The sequence below is a fragment of the Sinohyriopsis cumingii genome, chromosome 11 (assembly GCF_028554795.1).
Source record: "Sinohyriopsis cumingii isolate HCF-2022 chromosome 11, ASM2855479v2, whole genome shotgun sequence".
Lineage (NCBI taxonomy): Eukaryota > Metazoa > Mollusca > Bivalvia > Unionida > Unionidae > Sinohyriopsis > Sinohyriopsis cumingii.
Window position 1 is genome coordinate 75743925 of NC_142971.1, and position 21474 is coordinate 75765398.

Below are 21474 nucleotides of genomic sequence, written 5' to 3' on the forward strand. Positions count from 1 at the left end.
ATACGGTCCGAGGGTCAGTGAATACATTTAAAGTCGACAGGGTACATACAGGCTTCCGATGTTTTGCCCACATGTTCATAACTGAATTATTAAGCTCTTGTATCAGTGATTGAATTTAATAGAGTGTACCTATACTTTCATGTAGTCTGTAGTAAGCGCTTACTGTTTACTGTTATAGGGTACTATCCAGTGTCCTAGAATAGCAAAGAGTGAAAGTTTACCAATTGTTGGTCACATATACAATTTGTCGTCTTAGCTGGATAAGGGTGGTAATGTGTTTGCCTGATGGATATACCCACATATTAGTCAATGATACAATTGTATAGATTGTTCTAGTAAAACTGTTTAGAAAAAGGAATAAAAGCCACAGACGCACACCTGCACCATCTCTCTGTGTGTGTGTGAGTGTTGTATATCGCTAGTCCAGGGTGTGCAAACGGGTCATCGGTCAAGCAAATGATTTCAATCTCTGTTCAATTAAGAATAAATTCATATTTCATGGTCAGTTTCATCATATGAGGACTGAATTGAACTGTGAATACAATTTAGAATATTTTCTATTTAGCAAGAAAACATTTAGGTACTAAAGCGAACGTGTGGTCTCGAAAGTTATCGTTTGTCACGCTTATTGGCAATCCCAGCGACACTGGTTTTTGTTTTATAAATATCGAAAATGATCGTACTCATATTGGGATTTTCTATTGTCTTTCTTATATACGATATATATATATATATATATATATATATATATATATATATATATATATATATATATATATATATATATATATATATATATATATATATATATATTACCGCTCCAGTGGCCTAGTGGTTAGAGCGTCCGCCTCGGATGCGGGAGGTCGTGGGTTCGATCCCCGGCCGAGTCATACCAGAGACTTAAAAAATGGTACTAACAGCTGCCTCGCTTGGCGTTCAGCATTAAGAGGTTAGTGTTAGGTCTGGTCGGCCTGGTGTCAGGATAATGTGACTGGGTGGGACATCATGCTACATGTCTGCGGCATGATGCCCCAGTGCTAGACATCACTATAAACTGCCACATTGCAGACATCGTAGCGATATGACTGAAAAATTTCTAAAACTACGTTAAAAATCAAAATCACATCACATCACATCTTATATAATATTCGTACATTCTTCAATATATATCTGCTGATTTATTTATATATATATATGCATTTATAAATACATGCATGCATGTATACCGTAATGAGCCACGCTGCTCAATGACAGCATAGTGATGTATGTCTGTCTGCATGCAAAAAATGTATTATCTATCAGCTTAGTATTTTGTCTGCTGGCTGAAGCCCTCCACATCAGGTTAATTATTCGTAAAAAATTAAATATTGGAATGGAGGTAGGAGGAGAGCCAGTTGATAAGAGATATTTTCAAAATACAAAACAACAACGCAAAATGCTTGTATTTAACAATTTATACATACAGATTCCAAGAACATTTATTATGAAATGCCCTTATTTATGTACATAGCATGATGCAAAGTTTTCATGACTTTACATCCATATGTTTAGTTTCTATGACATATCTCAAATATTTCTTCATCTGACATAAAACGTTTTCTTAAAGAAAATTCTTTAAGCATCGCATGCAGAATAAAGTCAGATATATTATTTTAAAAATGTCAGGTATCCAGGCAGCGTTGTACCCATCTACCAAATTTACAAGGAAACTGGTCTTTGAAATTTTCAAAATAATTCACTATTTTCTTGCTTGATCATGATACAGATACGTATTCGATAGTTGTGCAAGAAACTGCGGTCTCCTTTTTAAAGTTTATCTCCAAAAGGCGGGTAAAGATCAATTAAAGAGTATTCGCGATTTCAGACCTATTTGTAACAGACTGAAGGTAATCAGTTATCTTTCATTCACTTACTTACAAGATAATGCAATAAATGACAATAATGAAACAGCTTACAATTGTTTGCCAATAAACCAATTTCTTTTATAAACCCGAAGTTAAGCAAAAATTATCACAGACATAATTTTGATGATAAGGTATAAATCTTCTTTACAACTGGAATGGCGACATCGTGGCAAGAGTACTTCGTAGTGTTTACCGCTCCTGAAATAACATGAGAAAGTTCTTTTAATGGCTTTCGTTACGTATAATACGATGCTTAACGTCTATGACACGGCCACTGAAGCGAATTCTTAACATCTACGATACTACAGTTGACGCTAATTTTTAACCTCTGTGGCACCGCCATAGAAGCTAATTCGTAACGCCTAAAACACCGACATTGAAGCTAAATCGTAACACCTATAACACCGACATTGAATCTAATTCGTAACGCCTACAACACCGCCACTGACGCCGCCCTAAAAACATATCTCCTTTTTAGCGAACGCAGACGAGAGGGTATTGACGCCTGGTGCACTGTTGACGCTCTACGCACACCTCAGCTGTCATCTTAGGTTCAAGTCTTTCTGTATTTGCGAGAGTCGGTTGCTCTCAGATGACTTTTAGACAGGTCTAAAGGATGATGCTTGTTTAGTGTACAGTGACACAGAACAGACTAAGGGTTATATATCAAGCCAAGTCATTATTGCGCTAGAATTATGTCGTGAACTTTCTGTACCGAGAAATGGTGATGATTTTGCGTAACATTATTGGAACATATTTTCCAATTTAGATAGCATAAGTGAAGTTTTTACAAATTATACTGAACCATTGTACCGAACTATACATACCAATTGTATTTTAATTATTCAGACCCACTGTACTGTTAATATACAGACACATTGTACTGTTATTATACAGACACATTGTACTGTAATTATACAGACACATTGTACTGTAATTATACAGACCCATGGTACTGTAATTATACAGATCCACTGTACTGTAATTATACAGACACATTGTACTGTAATTATTCAGACCCACTGTACTGTTATTATACAGACACATTGTACTGTAATTATTCAGACCCACTGTACTGTTATTATACAGACACATTGTACTGTTATTATACAGACACATTGTACTGTAATTATACAGACACACTGTACTGTAATTATACAGACCCATGGTACTGTAATTATACAGATCCACTGTACTGTAATTATACAGACCCATGGTAATGTAATTATACTGACCCACTGTACTGTAATTGTACAGACCCACTGTAATTTAATTATACAGACCTACTGTACTGTAATTATACAGACCATTTGTACTGCAATTATACAGACCCATTTTGTGAACTATACAGACCCATGGTAATGTAATTATACAGACCCATGGTAATGTAATTATAGAGACCCATGGTAATGTAATTATACAGACCGATTGTACTGTGATTATGTATGGTAATGTGATTTATTCAGCACATTGAGCCTTCTGTAATAGTCTAATATTGCGTTGAAATAAAGTATGAATCTTGCGATGACAATGGTCATAAGAAATCTTCAAGTGACTTATTTTCAACGATTCGATTTATCTTTATTAATATGTGTAATACACTAACAACAAATTGACTACAAATTAACATGATGTGATTTAAAAACAGAAAATGCATTAACATTTTATGTGAGCTAAGAAATAGAAAATACATTAAGTACGCTGAAAAATAGAATACGCATTAAATTTTTCTACATAATCCATGCAAGAGATTCATTGATACATACAGTCAAATATAAAGTGTGTATTTTATTCAAGAGGAGGGGTACATATAAAATTTCTAACACATGGAAACTCCTAACTCAGGGAAATTCCTAATACAGGGAAATTCCTAACAATGATGGAAATGGCATGCATAATAAGGTTTTTTGGTAGATGCGGAAATTCTGAACGAACTTTTAACTATAAAATATCTTTTGGGAACCACCCGATCTCTCGATCTCTCTTTCAAACTGTAAAATAAAGACACAGATATAACAACAACATCAATGACAATTTGATTCCTGGGTGAAATAACTACAGCAAATAAAGAATAACATAAAAATTTAAATACAGCTATGAAAAATAAAGAACGTTTATAAGTGGAACAAATACAGACACAAAAACAAGTTGCTGCAAATTGTAATGACGACGACAACGACAACAACAGCAACAACAGATAAACAAGTAAATAAAAAAACTGTATGGGTCGCAGAGGCGACAACAACGGAAAACTATTTTTCAGAAGGTAAGCACAGTTGACATACCTCATGTGTAGTTTTGTGGACAGCCAAAGTTCGCGCCTGACAGAAACCTTTGCCACAAACTGCGCATCTAAACGGCTTGACTTTTGCATGTGTGTGTCTGAAAGAAGGGAAACAATCATTTAAAAAGATATACGATACATATTCATGGCAATGTTAATGCCATTGTTGTGGTCACAATCATTGTCCTCCTATTCATTAATATCAACATCATCATCAATATTTCAGGAACACAACTTAAACATACATGAAGGGATATAAGAACAAAAAAATGCATCACGTGGAACAGAAGAGATACAAGAACAATAACTCTGTTCATGGAACAGAAGGGACTCAAGAGCAAAAATGCTTCACGTGGAACAGAGGGAATTCGAGAATAATAATGTTTCACGTGGAACAGATGGAATTCGAGAACAATAATGCTTCACGTGGAACAGAAGGGATAAAAGAACAATAATGCATCGTGTGAAACAGAAGTGTCACAATAACAGTAATGCATCATATGGAACCGAAGGGATGCAGAAACAATAATAAATCACATGGAAAAGAAGAGTCCAAGAACGATAATGCATCGTGTTAAACAGAAGGGATTCGAGAATGATAATGCATCCCAATATAGAAGCGATTTGAGAATAATAATGAATCACGTGGAACATAGAGTACAGGAACAATAATTCATCGCGTGGAATAGAAGCAGAGTCTTAATTGAATTCTACCTATCTGCACTGTTCGCAAAGTAATTTAAGAAAATAAAGAGTTGTGTTTTGTTGAAATCCTCTTGAGTTTAATAATGTGTACATTTTCAAATGTAGATCAAATTTCCAGATTTCTTAAAGCACGACGCGAATATAAGAAAGGTTTAAAGATTACCATCATTCTCAGAATGGCAGAATACAAGATTTGGTGCAGAAAAGGTAGCTTATAAGTTGCATAAAGTGTAAAAGTTGTGTCCTTTACTTGTGGTCTCTGAGATGGTCTTGTCTCCGGAAAGCTTTGCCGCATACATCACATGGGTATGGCCTCTCATTCGTGTGCGTGCGTTCGTGGATTAAGAGGTTGTACGATTTTGTGAACTGTCGTCTGCAAAACTGACAAATGTACTCCTTCCGTGGCCTGCAATACATTTGAAAGGACAAATCATTAAACTATCCGACGTTATTATGCCAAAAGATATATTTTCACAGCATAACCATTTATAAATCACGTGAAAAAATGATTGCCTGCTTCATTACTTGAATGGTGTTTGTTACTTTCATCCCGAAATTTGGCTGTATATAAATGAAGATAGAAAGTTCTTATTGAAGTTGAGAACCAGTCTACATTTCTTCCCTTTTCGGCTAAAGCCAAAGTTTCCGGATGATTTCACAATTTCGATCATATGATGGAAAGGTGGGTGAGGGACTTATGTTTCCTTTATAAATAAAATCTCTTTTGAGATCAAATTCCAAGTAATCAACAAAATGTAACAATATGTTTGATTATCCGCAGAGTAATTATACCTAGATGGCAAACATATAAAAATAATCCGGTAATATTGATTGTGACGCAATTGGAAACCATGCGTGTTCTTTATGTCAAATGCGCATTTGATTTTCCTTCGCACAATGCCCAGTAAAATGACTGAGCGCGAACTAAAGTGTTCAAGACGAATGGGCAGCCTGGTTGACATCTTCAGTTCATAGGTCGGAGTTGCCTTAATACCGGTATAAAAATGGTTCAAAGCAAAGGTCAACGAACCAAACTTACCTCCGAGAGTTTCTGTATTGGTTACTTCCGCCAGATGAGGAAGACGACGACCATTGGTCGGAAGTTCTGTATTGATTCTTCATAGCAGTCAGAATTGCACTAAGCCTGAATGAGATACTTTTATTAGTTTTACAAGATCATAAAATACCAACATGGGGAACATTAAAAGAATGTGAGCATTTCTGGATTATGAAAGGTTCTTCCTCTTTTTTCTTTTTTGTTTTCTTTGTCTGTCTGTCTGTCCCTCCCTCTCTATCTTTCTCTCTCTCTATATATATATATGTGTGTGTGTGTGTGTGTCTGTGTGTGTGTGTCTGATGAAAACCGTTAGATTTTTCATCCACAGCATATGAATGTATTTACTTTGACAGTAACTATAATTTTTTTAAAATTTATTTAAAATATCAAATTAATAAATTTCTCTCACATATGTACTTCGAGACTGTTAGACACAGGTTTGCTCTGAAATGTTCACTTCCTTTAAAGAGTAATTGTTTTTGGTTTGTATGACGAACTCAGTCAACATCGTGCGAGTTCTAATCGTATGCCATTGTGAGACTCTGGCCAATTAACCTACTCAGATATCTCTACATTAAATAATCATTCAAATGCTGATGCGTTGTTAAATAAATAGTCGAATAATCGATTTTTAGCCGGATATGCCGTTAAAGAAACAACTGATTGTTTGAATTTTAACCCAATGTGACGTTAATTGAACAATTTGTTTCTCAGCCCATATTCTACATGATTCTTTTTTATTATGAAGATACGTTACTTATCGATCAGTTTGTTTCAATTAATTCCTTCAAAATGTCTAGCCGCGGCCAAAAACAGATTTGGTTTAAATTCGGGACGGACAGAAGTGGAGATAGTCATTACAAAAAAAAGAAAAAAAAAAAGTAACAACTAGAAATTATATCTTTGAGAATGACGATGGTTTTGGAAGATTACATTGGGGTAAGATTAGTTGCGCAGTAATTCGTTCAAAGAATGGAAAAACTAAATAAACTAGTTAGTTATTGATAGTGGGGTTAACCTCTAAAATGAAGCAAACTAAAATATAAAAATCAAAACTAAATACAGTGTACATTATTCAACAATAATAATAATAATAAGAAATTAAAATAAAAGGAAGACAAAAGCAAATTATTTCTCACCTAATTCGTTCCTGCATTTCCAACAGAGCGTAACTAATGATCTGTGCATCTGCACTTGCTTCTTTGGCACTGCTTGTCGATTTCTTCTCTTTCTCTTCTCGCGAGATCGTGTCTGCAAGATGGGCAAAGTCAAACCGAGGTTTTGTACTCGTTTCTTCTTTAACTGAAATTATAATAATAATAATAATAATAATAATAATAATAATAATAATAATAAGAAGAAGAAGAAGAAGAAGAAGAGGAAGAAGAAGAAGAAAACACGCATTTATTCAAAACATGTATTCATACGACCTATTTATTCTATACAAGAACACAAACAAGGCGAGGAGAACGTCTGAATGGCAAAACAACTAAGTGTTAAAAACGTTATCAAAATAAATATTCCATTTAAAACAAAATGATACATAATATAAATAATTAGTTATGCATATATTAATGTTATCAGAAGAAAGAACGCGCATCATAACACAATAAAGCTAAGACTTTCCTTTCCAAAATTAAATGCATCATAACACAATAAAGCTAAGACTTTCCTTTCCAAAATTAAATGTATCATAACACAATAAAGCTAAGACTTTCCTTTCCAAAATTAAATGTATCATAACACAATAAAGTTAAGGCTTTCCTTTCCAAAATTAAATGTATCATAACACAATAAAGCTAAGACTTTCCTTTCCCAAATTAAATGCATCATAACACAATAAAGCTAAGACTTTCCTTTCCAAAATTAAATGTATCATAACACAATAAAGCTAAGGCTTTCCTTTCCAAAATTAAATGTATCATAACACAATAAAGCTAAGACTTTCCTTTCCAAAATTAAATGCATCATAACATAATAAAGCTAAGGCTTTCCTTTCCAAAATTAAATGTATCATAACACAATAAAGCTAAGACTTTCCTTTCCAAAATTAAATGTATCATAACACAATAAAGCTAAGGCTTTCCTTTCCAAAATTAAATGCATCATAACATAATAAAGCTAAGGCTTTCCTTTCCAAAATTAAATGTATCATAACACAATAAAGCTAAGACTTTCCTTTGCCAAATTAAATGTATCATAACACAATAAAGCTAAGATTTTCCTTTCCAAAATTAAATGCATCATAAATAGAGGCTGCAAGGGCTTTCAGTAAATTAAATCCACGATGTATGGAGGCTGTAGGGGCTTTCAGTAAATTAAATCCACGATGTAAGGAGGCTGCAAGGGCTTTCAGTAAATTAAATCCACGATGTAAGGAGGCTGTAGGGGCTTTCAGTAAATTAAATCCACGATGTAAGGAGGCTGTAGGGGCTTTCAGTAAATTAAATCCACCATGCAAGGAGGCTGTAGGGGCTTTCAGTAAATTAAGTCCACGATGCAAGGAGGCTTTAGGGGCTTTTCAGTAAATTAAATCCACGATGCAAGGAGGCTGTAAGTATCTTCAATAAATTAAATGCATGATGCAGGAGGTTGTGTGAACTTTTTAATATGGCTGAATTGTTATTTCTAACATGATACTGAATTCGTATAAATCATTTGCAGATATATTCAACTAAGGTCTAAGTTCTGTATAGAACTAGCATACTAGCATTTTTTATAAAGTGGAATTTTATAATAAATACAATAAATACCACCAACAACAGAAAATGAAAAATATCCCCTCTCCCCTTCACATTATATATTTTATCTATCTCTACAAATGACGCAGAGCTCCAACAACGAAATCTAGACAGAACAATAATAAATAAGTTTCTGATACCAAACACTGTTTAGAAAGGCAACGTTTTCTTTATATTTGTATATACCACTCTTTTCCTCTCATTTCTGAACTCCAGTTTTGACACTCGTCAATCGTCAAACACCGTTCATTCCAATAACACACGACTAACTCCCTGTTTACTTTGATACATATATATATATATATATATATATATATATATATATATATATATATATATATATATATATATATATATATATATATATATATCCCTTCTATATTCTAATTTGAAGAAAGAAACAGACATTATTTTTACATTTGTGTTTTTCCAATTATTCATTTAGTCCCAATTTTTCCCATTTCTTCATTTGTGTTATTCTTTCATTTATCTGTTTTCATTTTCCCCATTTCCACTTTGTGGCATTCTGTCGTTGATATAGTCCCAAGTTTCCCAAACGTTTTATAAGAGAAATCCCACATTTATTTGCACATTCTTTGTACCCATCATTATATAATAGACAGCTAATTATCGCACGTCGTGAAATTCGTGAAGTTGTCATGACATGCATAAACACACGATTAGTAATCGTAAAAAATAAATCAGTTAGAGTACCATATGACCCGGTACTTTATAGGTTTTCAGTACCAATTGTACCCGGTACATTTTTGGTTTTCAGTACTAAATGACCCACGTACTTCAAGGGTGTTAGGTACCAAATGGACCCGGTACTTCATTATTTTTCTTCACCATATACCACGGTACTTTATTTGATTTTCAGTACCATATAGTCCTAGTACTATACTGGTTTTCTCTGACGCTACAGCTCCATTAAACTCTTCTACAGTTATAGTTGACCTTGTGATATTTTTGGCAGCAATGAGTTTGTAACTTGAGCTTCATTTGTACCAACAACATATATATATATATATATATATATATATATATATATATATATATATATATATATATATATATATATATATATATATATACAACCTCGATAGATTATACGGTATCTATTTTGAATGCTTAATAATAATCAAACATTTCAGAATCTATGCAAACCAATCTTCTGGATTCATTATGAACCTCACATACCTATTTTACAAATTCTACTATTGTCTGTTTCTGATGATAAACGAGTATGTATCCGCTGTGTCAAAGTGATTAACATGCTCGTTTTGCTGCCGAAACTTTTGGGTTCGAAATCCTAAAATGGAATCAGCCCAGATCGCCTACCATGTTGTGCATTTGGGCAAAAGCACTTAAATATGTTGTCTAGGCAACAAAGAGCCTACTTGCGTTATTGTGCCGTTCAAATTCGAAGTCAATCATATTAAGTATAGTTGCCCAGTATGATTATAGTTGCCCAGTATGATTATAGTTGCCCAGTGTAGGTGACAGTTGCCCAGTATAATTATAGCTGCCCAGTATAATGTATACCGGTTGTCCAGTATAGTTTCACAAGAAGATTTACATTTCAACAATGGTTTACCATAATGCCTTTTATACCATACTTTTAAAGAGAAAAAATTCGAAAGCAGTCTGGACAGGTATTTAACAGGTTTCAAAATTTGTAAATCAACCTTGTGTTCTGTGAAACAAAATCCTATTTGCTATTAAAACTTCTGCATGTCTTGATATTCATCTATATCGCGGCGACGCACAGTAAAAGAAATGTAGTGGTCTAGGGGATGTAATTCATTACCGTCTAAGACTGTAAAAATCCAGAATTTAAAGAAATAAACTTAATGATGTCTCCATGCAATATACAATTTTTGTACCCTATTTATGCCGAAATAATTCAATGTTTCAGATTCATCTTTACTAAAGTTTCATTCAAAATATATTTGAAACATTTTCCAAAATTATGGACAAATCTGGTTCGACATACTGATGAATTTTCTTAAATATCGATATATGTCTAGTCTTGGACACTCAGACACGCACCCACATACATATTCGTCACTATATATATATATATATATATATATATATATATATATATATATATATATATATATATATATATATATATATATATATATATATAGAGAGAGAGAGAGAGAGAGAGAGAGAGAGAGAGAGCATATACATTGTATTATTTAGAAAACCGGTTTTATTAATTAGATCACCCGCAATAATAATTAAAGCATTTTTCTATTTCCTAAACATTGATAACAAAAACACACCGTTATTTTCAACGTCTCTTTCACATGTTATTGACCATTGTGGTGATATGTAAACACAACAGAATATTCTTGTTCGTCGACAGACAAAGCCTTATCAAACCGTTCAAATATTACATCATCAAATGCAATATATTTGAACTAAATATAATGACATAATTATAAGGACCACACGAGTTCTTTCCAGTTTCAGTTCTTCTTCTAAAAACATGGTTAAACGTAAACTTAGGACCGAGTAAACCTCTGAAATCATTTTCACTATTAGTCCATGTTTCTGAAGAAAACAAATTATACAACTTTGTACGCATTAAAAAAAAAAATAGTACACAAATGATATATCCACATGTACGATAAGAATACTAGCGAATAACATGTATTGAATATTGTCATTGACAATACCACCACAAGATGATGGCGAGGCACACGCCAAAGTCAAGTGATTTCAATATGTTGTATCAATATAAATATACACTAACACTTCAGCAATTTACTACAACTCTTGGAATCAACGAGACCACTGAATTGATAATTACCACAAAATGCAGAACCACTTCCACGTATATTCTTGCCCCGCCACCATTTATAAGATGGATGGTGAACTAGTAGTTGTTGTTTCGGTTCCGAAGAAGAACCCAAGAAGATCCCGACGAGAACCACCGCCCCAACCCCCATCTCCCGGACTCGAAACCATGCGGACAGAGGTGAGAAGGTAATGATCGATAACGGCGAACTCTTTAGACAAATCAGCCAACAGAGGCCCTCATTAATAGATTAATTAATGCGGCTGCACCCAATATCATATATCTTACGGATAAAACGAAGAGCATTTTTAAATTTTCACATACATTTTCTTGCATCATCAAACATACTGTATCATCAACAGTTGGTTATCTCATACTGTCGAAACTGGCAATGACAACGAGTCTATTTACAAATGTGGCCACTTTTGGCCGGGCGTTCTAAAGTGCTCGCCTTAACCGATCACTACCATTTCACCTCTGTTCTCTTGTGTTCGAGTTCTAGGTTCAACCAATGTGGGTATGTGAGAACTTTTTGTGGTCTGTACTGAAACTGTCCGGAGTTCATCGACCAGTTATAATAGTCAAGACATTAATTGCAACAGCAACTTTTTATAACTCGTTTATCTGTAGATTTCAAATCATGACAAGTCTAATAAAGAAACTCTAAAGTGACACGGATGTTTAGAATTAAATATTTTTTCTTCAGGAAAGATTAAATCTCAAGATAAAGAACGTTGGAAATTTGATCAAAATCCGTTAATACGATAAAAGGTATCCATGTCTCAGCATATTTGAGGTCATTAAGGGGAGATTATTACAAACCATTGTCCTGCAGTTTATGACATCTTATGATCAACGGAAATTAAAAAATATTGATGAAAAATATATTTTGTCGGATCGTAAACACATTCTGTTTCTATGTTTTTATTTAAAAAATACATATAAATTAACATTAATAGTCAGCTAGCTACACATGTAAGCAAGAATTTACTCATAAATTAAAAGTGTAAATCTAGATTTTAAAGAAAAGCTAGATTTCAGTAGAAAAATCTCCAACTAGATTATATTTTGTTTGACACAAACGTGTCAAGTGACATTTGAATACGATCCGTTAGATATAATGCCGAGAGATGAAAAAAATATTTAAATCGTGTCAGTTTCTATTAAATATAAGCTCATTTCTTTCTTCGTAGAAAATAAAAACATACCTTGATTGTAGTTTACAGCTGGTGTAGGAATATCGCTTGGCCTCTTCACAATATTGAATGCTGACACCCCTATATGATCACGTGATCTAGCTTCATATCCGGGTAATGTATGACCATTCCAGTTGTTGTTAACATAAACAGAATTTACACTAATTAAAGATGGCGCCTGTAAAAATGGAAATGTCCCGTGACTTGCTAAGAGTGAAGACCCCACTGTTGGGAAGTAGTGTCCAATAAATGGGAAATTACCCATTGGAATCTCCATCTTTGGGTAGGGACGTAATCCAACTGACTCTGCCTTTTGTTGACAATAAACCTTTCTCAACCTGGAAAATCAATCTATATTTTAATTAATAAATCCTGCAGATTATAATTTATGAGTACCACGTCAGATAAAGTCAATACTTTTAAAAAATTTAATGATAAGAAAAAATAACCCACGTTAAGAGCTTTATTGGTAGACGCAATTTTCAAGCAGCATCTGGAATCTCAAAATATATTTAAGCTTCTTTTTCAAAGTATGTAACTTGCATATCAGAATAAACAAATCTACTAAAAGTCACTTTATTGTATAACAGTATTGTAGGTTGTTACTTTTAAATTTCGCCTGATTTACAAAATGTAATAATAGTTCATACAGGATTCACTGTACTAATTCAGTTTCCATAGTAAACCTATGCATACACCATGATAATTAAAAATTCTATAACTTTAAATTTCTGAGTGCTCATGATCAAGCCTATATTTATCAGTATGGATGCATCCTGGATGACAGCTTCTGTGTAGAGCAAAGGATATGAACCGCGGCATTTTCTTGTCTTTAAAACATGTGCTCTCAATTCCACACCAAAGAGTAAGGTGATAATTTTAGTCATGAGTGATCCAGCCTCAAAACTGTTAACGAACTTAAATTACATCAATAAAACAATGTCTCTATTGTTTCATTTACAAATAGGATTAGCTGTCAAACGATCTGTTTTTTTTTAAAAAAAAATCTAACTTTTATTATCAACCAATCCTGGCCAACAAAACCCATGATCTATTTTATCTTCATCCATTTTCCTGACTGGTTCTCATTTTTCCATATTATTAATACCGTGTGTCCTACCAGCACTTTCAATGACCTGTTTTAGTATATGAGTTCTATTTTTTACCTTGTGTTCATTGGTCAAACAACCAGAATCTGGTCTGCTACTTTACTTCATACGTCACTCTCACTTGATCAGTAACGAATACTCATTGCTGAAATTAGCACCTGACTCTTTGGTGCGGAATTGAAAGCACACGTTTTAAACACATGTAAGTCCAGAAAATTAGGTTGATCTGTCTGATAATCAGAAAATTAGGTTGACATGTCTGATAATCAGCTGAATTTTTTAATCCTGCCTTAATAGATATTATGTATACAGTAATCAACGACATGATTTTGTTTTGCACCTCTCTACCAGTCTGACTATTCGCATTTCATTTGCACAGACTCTAATTATATTTGAAAAAATATCCTCTAACAGGGTCATTTTATTTTTCCTTTAATTTAAAATTTTTTATCTTACATATTGTTTAAAATAAAACTGCTGTAGAAATATTTTGTACAATATTAAATTTAGTTTGGTTTTGATGTTTTAAAACTAGACAATTACGAACGAGGGAACAACATTGTATATTCCATTCATACGATAATTTTATTCACTATGAAAGTAAGCCTATCATCGCACCTTCATCACAAAGCAATGTTATTCATACAACATTCCGAACATTGCTTATTATAACTAGCATGCACTGAGAACATAACTTATTGTTTATAGTTGCTTTTTATTTTTCATTAACTTTATTATTATTATCTGTCCTTTTTAATGAATTAAAATTAAAATGTAAAAGTTTAACAGACTTTTCCAGAGTCTCGATTCGTGGATACTGCTCCCTCTTCGCACCCCCACCCCTCACCCCAATACATCCACACATATTCACACACGTAAAACTTGTCTTTGAAAGTAAAAAATAAAATAACCAATAAATTATTTAAAGAGAACAATTTAAAGAGACTAGAACATCGACAAAATATTTATTTTAAAATTCCTTAATATTACAGGTTTTGTTGTACATAAACGGGCACGAAGCAAAGAAGAATAAAACAAAAACAATAATTCAGTCAGTAAACAGGATACGTAAATATGTATGCAATCAATCGGTCAATCAGACAGATAACAGTGTGACCACATTTGCGGTTTGCAGAGCAATGTACGGATTATTCGTCATCGTTAAGGATTAACCGATGGATATGTTAATTTACCGTATTAAATTTATAATCTCCCTAATAGTACTGTTCTACCAAATTTTCTTTTCAATATCTTGTAAATATTCATGTTTAATGGAATTAATCTAAGAAAATAGCATGAAAATTATTTTTTTCTTCTTCTGATCTTCATATATATATATATATATATATATATATATATATATAACAGGCTAGATAATGTTTAATTCGTACTCTACGTAGATAAACTGCACCCATCGCCTTGCCTGTACACACAGCGTATATTCCCTTGCAACTAAGCACGTATAACCGAAATAATGATGTTACTCAGTTGGTGTTATATGCACTCGTGTGAAGCAGACACACTCGCATGACGACTTAGTAATTAATTTTCATGTACCTACAGTCATTCCGGATTCCTATGAATGAAAACAAGGTATATAGAATTAATTTTAGAGAATTATTAACATACACCAGACAAATCGGAAAGTTCTATCCCTGGATTCTATAGAAGAATCCATGATAATAGTAGCCATAACTATTATCAAGCATTCATCTATACAATCCAGGGATAGAACTTTCCATTAATTAGCTCTCTCTGTCTCTCTGTCTGTCTGTCTGTCTGTCTGTCTGTCTGTCTCTCTCTCTCTCTCTCTCTCTCTCTCTATATATATATATATATATATATATATATATATATATATATATATATAACTATGCTATGAAATGTGATTAAGACAGAAACTGTGTATAGGGTACACTTACCTTAACCGTACCGACTTATCCATCACTATAATGAGGGCTTTGTACCAGAAATGTTATACTAATGAACTGCAATACTTTTATCTGATGAATTATTGAAGTGATAACTAATCAGTCTTAGATGTGGTATCACTTCCAATAACGTACAATAGTAGGAAATGATAAACTGGAAGTAAAGTTGCCTGTAAGACTGGGATGGCAGAGAGTATCAATGACTAGACGCAGTCTCACAATACACAATGCCGCCTTTGATGTATCATCAGCAGTTAAACATTCCGCAACCGGGATCCGGCGCAATATTTAATTGTCATTGTCCAAAGTGTCATTTCGTACAGCACAAGGTCGTACGCTTGCAACCCCGAGCAGAAAACTCTTTGAAAAAGAGAACCTGAAACTGATCTGGTATGAATCAGTAAAAAATGGGAAATATAGTTTTTCCTTACGAATAAAAGTAAATGTATTTCATTCTTCTGATCGAAACCAACTTAATATGGTATGATTAATGACGTACATGAAAATCTGTAATATTCTCCAATTGTTTCTATTTTTAAAAACTACAACGAAATGACGGAAATCATCGATTGTGGTCCTCTTCGCAATCGTCATCATTATTATCAAAAGCACTAACTGAGGGAAGATATTTCTGAGTAACAAACTATATATTGGTTTTGAATGGAACCCTATCCGGCTCAGCGCAAACTTTAAAGGGGATATTTACACGTTACATAAATATAATCCCCCCACCCACCCCCAAACGTATTTCAGTCATTGTAAATGTATGTCATTGTGAACTTAAGTGTGTCATTGGAAATGTAAATATGTCATTGGAAACGTAAGATTGTGCCCTATATTCACTCTTTATATCTTCTAAAGATTACCATTAAAATGTAGGAACCGTTTCAAATATTGACAGCTACTAACTATCCTGATCAATACACTACTATTAGTAACAATTTCATCTGGAGGTGAGCAGTCGTGTTTACTATATGTAGATGTTTCAATTACAACACAACAAGTGGAACCATACCCACTTACATGTGTACATATGACCTTCATGTGCAGCAAGTTTTATTCAATGAAAAAACCCTGCACTTTTATTTATTACATTTATAATTATCTTTTTGTTGTATTTGTAAAAAAAGAAAATATATAAGTTTCTAAACTAGTTCTAATATGTATATATATATATATATATATATATATATATATATATATATATATATATATATATATATATATATATATATATACCTTCTCTTTGACGATAAGAATTCTCTCTCATTTCCGTTTTCCGTTTTCTTAATTTATTCTTTGTCCTCTCTCCGATCCCATTTAGTTTATTTTTTAGTAGCTTGCTCGAGTCAAACCAGAAAAGCCACTTTATGCAATTTGATCCTTTTCTCTTGATGAGATTTTGATGCGTTAGGTAATTTATTAAACATATTACATTAACCTCACCGTCGCCAAGCAACTTGAATATTTTATTCACTTAAATAGGGAAAATCATACAGACTTGGGTTAATCAATAAACATAGCCAAATAAATAAATAAACACATTTTGAGGGTAGAATGTATGGAAATTAGTTTATTTTACCTTTGTAATTGTGAGGTTGTAATTTGTTCTCAGTGAGTTTTGGTTTGGTTTAAGTAAATGTTCCCACCACATCACCAAACGGATTACGTTTTGCAAAAGCACATATGTATTTACGAATCCAATATATATATATATATATATATATATATATATATATATATATATATATATATATATATATATATATATATATATTAGGATTCGTAAATGGATCTCCCATATTGTTTTTATTCAGCCACTTAACCGCGTACTGCACGCAGAAAAATCTCCGAACAGATTAATTTTTATCGTCATCATATTGTTTTTTTTTTCCTTCTATTTTTCTATTTTCAATTTTTTTTTTTTTAAAAATATTTCTAACAGACAGGCTGTAGAATTTAGAATTTGTGTTTACTCATAATTAAACGATACCCCGTGTATGGTTGAGCTAATATAGGCAGGACATACTGTGTGAATGAAAAGGCAATAAAAATTCTTCGAATAATATTATAACCAATTTGAAAGCACATGTAACCATATTGTTATCATTTCAAATTTACATCTTCTCTCCACTGTCACAATAGCCAGTTTTAAGCAAGTAGAAAAACAAGTATATTTTCAGTCAGAACACAAGAGTAAGGGGCAATAGTGAAAGCTTCTTTTCAAGATTCAGGGTGTATTTTTGCCTTTAGTGTTTTCTAATGTTAGTATGTTTCTTCCTTTGGTGTTTTCTACTGTTAGTATGTTTCTACCTTTGGTGTGTTTATACCTTCAGCTTCCTGTTGTTTTTTTTCCTGCATGTATATGATTCTTTGTAAAATATATAAGACAAATTTAATTTAAAATTGTCAAGGGTTGTCTTCCCGATCGATTGATTGATTGATTGGAGTTAGGATCCAGCTGTTAATTGTTGTATTGTCTACAGTTTTCATAATGTTGTGACTTGTCTTAACCTAATGTGCGAAAACAAAATTTAGCTCTTTACTTCATGGCTATATTTCTCATTTATTGTTACTTATAAGTCAAGCCATGTAGTTTGAGATTCAAGATACTGTCGGCCATAAGAGTAGAAGCACCAAGGACAAAAATAAATTTAAAATAGCGTCATTAAATTTAAAGGGTGGGCGTCTTTTCTAAACCGGGATATTTCTTAATCGGGATATTTCGTAATCGGGATGTTTCGTACGGAGTATTTCTTCACAAGATACTGTATTTTCCATCTCCATTAATTGCATTTAACAGAACAGAAATTATAATGCCGACAATTATGTATTTTTATGAAAGTATAAAGAAACTTTAAAAATAAGGCAAATTTTAAAATTGTTAAATGTACAATAAAATCAGAACATATTTTTAACGAGTCTAATTCTTATAATGACAGTGTGCATACATAAGTTGCTCTGGGTTCTTTTTGCGCGTGTGTGTATGTGTGTATTTTATATAGATTTAATGCTATTTTGTGTGTGTATGTGTGTATTTTATATAGATTTAATGCTCTACATGGCGGACAGTATATCTGGTGGAGGACGAACTCGGGGAAAAGTCATGGGACAACCACCTACCCACGGGAAGCTACTGACTAGGTTTCTCATATACCGGTGTTGGCTGGAGACTAGAAATCTTAAGTAACCACGCGGACAGAGGTGAGATGGCATTGATCGATAACGGCAAGTGCTTTAGACTACAACTACTACTAATACTACTACTGCATATAATAATAATAATAATAATAATAATAATAATAATAATAATAATAATAATAATAATAATAATAATAATAATAATTATTATTATTATTATTATTATTATTATTATTATTATTATAGTGCAAAATTCAAAAGAGTAGTTTCATGCGTAGTGTTTAAGACCTGTACAAATATAACAGTACAGCTTAATGTTTAGGACTTTAGGCAGAAAGAAAGGTATTGATAAATCAATCATTCCTATTTGAATTTTAAAATGCCATACATTGAGAAAAAGACTAAAGAAAATAAGCTTTTAATCAGAATAATTAGAGTAATAATTAAATGCCTTGTATTGTAATGTATATTATTGTTAAAACATTACCAATGAATGTGTAAAAAAAGTTTTAGAAACATCTTTTAAAACTTCCGGATAAAATGCCCGGTTACGAAACGACCAGATTACGAACAACTGACATTTCTGAAATATATGTAAAGTTTAAGCAGCAAGAATCATCATCATCATCGTCGTCGTCATCGTCATCATCATCATCATCATCAGTAGTAGTAGTAGTAGTCAAATCGATATATGAATGAATTAAAGTTTTATAATAAGATCTGAATCGAGTTGTTCATACTATATAGATGTTAAAATCTTCACACAGTATACATTGCTATGTATGTTTTATATGGAATATTTCATATAATTATAAATATAATTAGGTTTAAAAGTGACCCCGTCTTGAAAAATTGTGTGTGCCCTTTTCTGTAGATATAGAAGTTGAGTATCACCTTTTGTTCTTAATTTTCCCCAGGTATAAAAATGCCTAAATTTACTGTGATACAAATTTCACGAGTAACTTTACTCAGTAAAATTAATATTCATCGCAATTTTGCTATTCATCTAGCAAAATCTGAAAAGGTTAAGAGAGCATGTTAATCCTAGAATTGGTATGTTTTGCGGTTATGCCAAATTTTTAATACATGTATGCAATTTGGGCCGGTGGCGTATGTTACAAGAATTGTTATTATTATTATTCTTTTTTTAAATTATTATTATTATTATTATTATTATTATTATTATTATTATATAAATAGTTAATTAATTAAGTATATTAAAAAAATGATGATATTTCCAATCGCATGTTAAATTTGTTTTATAAAGAACTATTTCATTAAGGGAATAATGAAGTATCTCCGACCGCAATTTATTTTTAAAATAAAACTATATTATTATAAGATTATTGTGATTTGTGTAGGTGTTCACTTCCTTTCTATGACAAAAATCATGATCTAAAAAAAACGTTAAAAATTGAAGAAAATTACTTATTTGATGCATACATTGAAAATTTCACTCTTTACATATTTTAAAAAAAATCAAAATATCCCAAATATTCAGCTTCTTTAGCTGACACGTTTAGTTTGAAAAATTATATTGGGAAAGGAAAGTTAAAAATGAAGTAAAAACAATGTCTTACCTCCAAAACTTCCCAGTCAAAAACTTCTGTCAGGATTTTTCAATAACTGTTAAAATACACTTATAAACCTTATACTACGTGCAATAGTAAACCTCATATAAAACCAGAACACCTCGGTCCTTCGGTTGTGATCCATACTAACCCATGAGGAAAGTAGAATATTTAGTTAGCCAATCAGAAAACGCCCATGCGATACAGCCAATCGGATTTAAGTAGCTTTAATGAACGAAGTGGAGGATATGGATATGGGTCGCATTCATATGTCGTAATGATGATGTGTTGATTCCGGAAAAAAAGTTATTTTATTTAGAAACATAATTAGTTTTTCCCAGGTACGGTACCTGTGTTTGGATACTAGTTATATTTGATGATAATAACACCTACTTAAGGCACAGTTTACATAGTGTCCCATTCTTTTCCTATTAACCATGGTAACACGCCTTAAATCAATCAATCACTTATCAGTTTGACAACATACAGACCAGCTCTTGTACAAACGACCATTTTCTCCATTCCCAGCGCAGGTGTGAATAGGAGTATATGCTATTAAAGCGGAACTTTGATTGGAGATAATCAGTAAATCACTTTATACCTTTTACGCGGAGTAAACACAAAATAATCAACAAAAGTCATAAAAATGTCAGTAAGAAGTAAACACAAAAATATAACTTAACCACTTGCTATATCCATCACAAATACTTCAAACTCAAACCTCTCCCTTAATACATCGCTAAATGTTTGAATTATTTAGGAATTGCTAACTTTCTATATATATCTCTGAACAACTATACAGCTCCAGTACTGTATAGTTAAATAAAAAAAAAAAAAAACATTTTGAACACTTTGGCTAATAGACTAAATTAAAAACGGGCCAAGCTCGAGTCTGGAGATGTACAACTAAATAAAAAAGTATGGACCCTAACTCGAGTACAGCCACCTCATTTTAAGGACAAGTTCTAAGAGGAGTGACACACATGATCAACACATAATACAATAGGTTTTCTTTTTCTAATC

At 32.5% G+C, this 21474-nt stretch overlaps 1 protein-coding gene across 3 annotated transcripts; it reads right to left on the minus strand.

Moving 5' to 3' along the window:
* Positions 1 to 1436: 1436 nt before the first annotated feature.
* LOC149788773 (uncharacterized) lies at positions 1437 to 20577 on the minus strand. Of its 3 annotated transcripts, none has more exons than XM_089975777.1 (7): positions 20461 to 20577; positions 12712 to 13037; positions 7090 to 7252; positions 5933 to 6037; positions 5144 to 5299; positions 4190 to 4286; positions 1437 to 2102 (listed from the first exon to the last, which is right to left on the minus strand). In XM_089975777.1, the coding sequence occupies exons 2-7, from the start codon at positions 12974 to 12976 to the stop codon at positions 2094 to 2096; spliced, it is 795 nt and encodes a 264-aa protein (XP_089831903.1). In that variant the 5' UTR covers positions 12977 to 13037; positions 20461 to 20577; the 3' UTR covers positions 1437 to 2093. The 3 variants fall into 3 exon arrangements, with proteins under 3 accessions (XP_089831903.1, XP_089831902.1, XP_089831904.1); XM_089975776.1 differs by lacking the exon at positions 20461 to 20577 and adding an exon at positions 15731 to 16391; XM_089975778.1 differs by lacking the exon at positions 20461 to 20577 and adding an exon at positions 15200 to 15376.
* Between the last annotated feature and the right edge of the window lie 897 nt (positions 20578 to 21474).

Coding starts and splice junctions, on each gene's coding strand:
- LOC149788773 (XM_089975776.1), bottom strand. CDS start 15,753: ATGGATAAGTCGGTACGGTTAAG. Junction 5,300..5,932: donor CAATACAGAAACTCTCGGAG/GTAAGTTTGGTT, acceptor AATGTATTGCAG/GCCACGGAAGGAGTACATTT. Junction 4,287..5,143: donor GACCATCTCAGAGACCACAA/GTAAAGGACACA, acceptor CCCTTCTTTCAG/ACACACACATGCAAAAGTCA.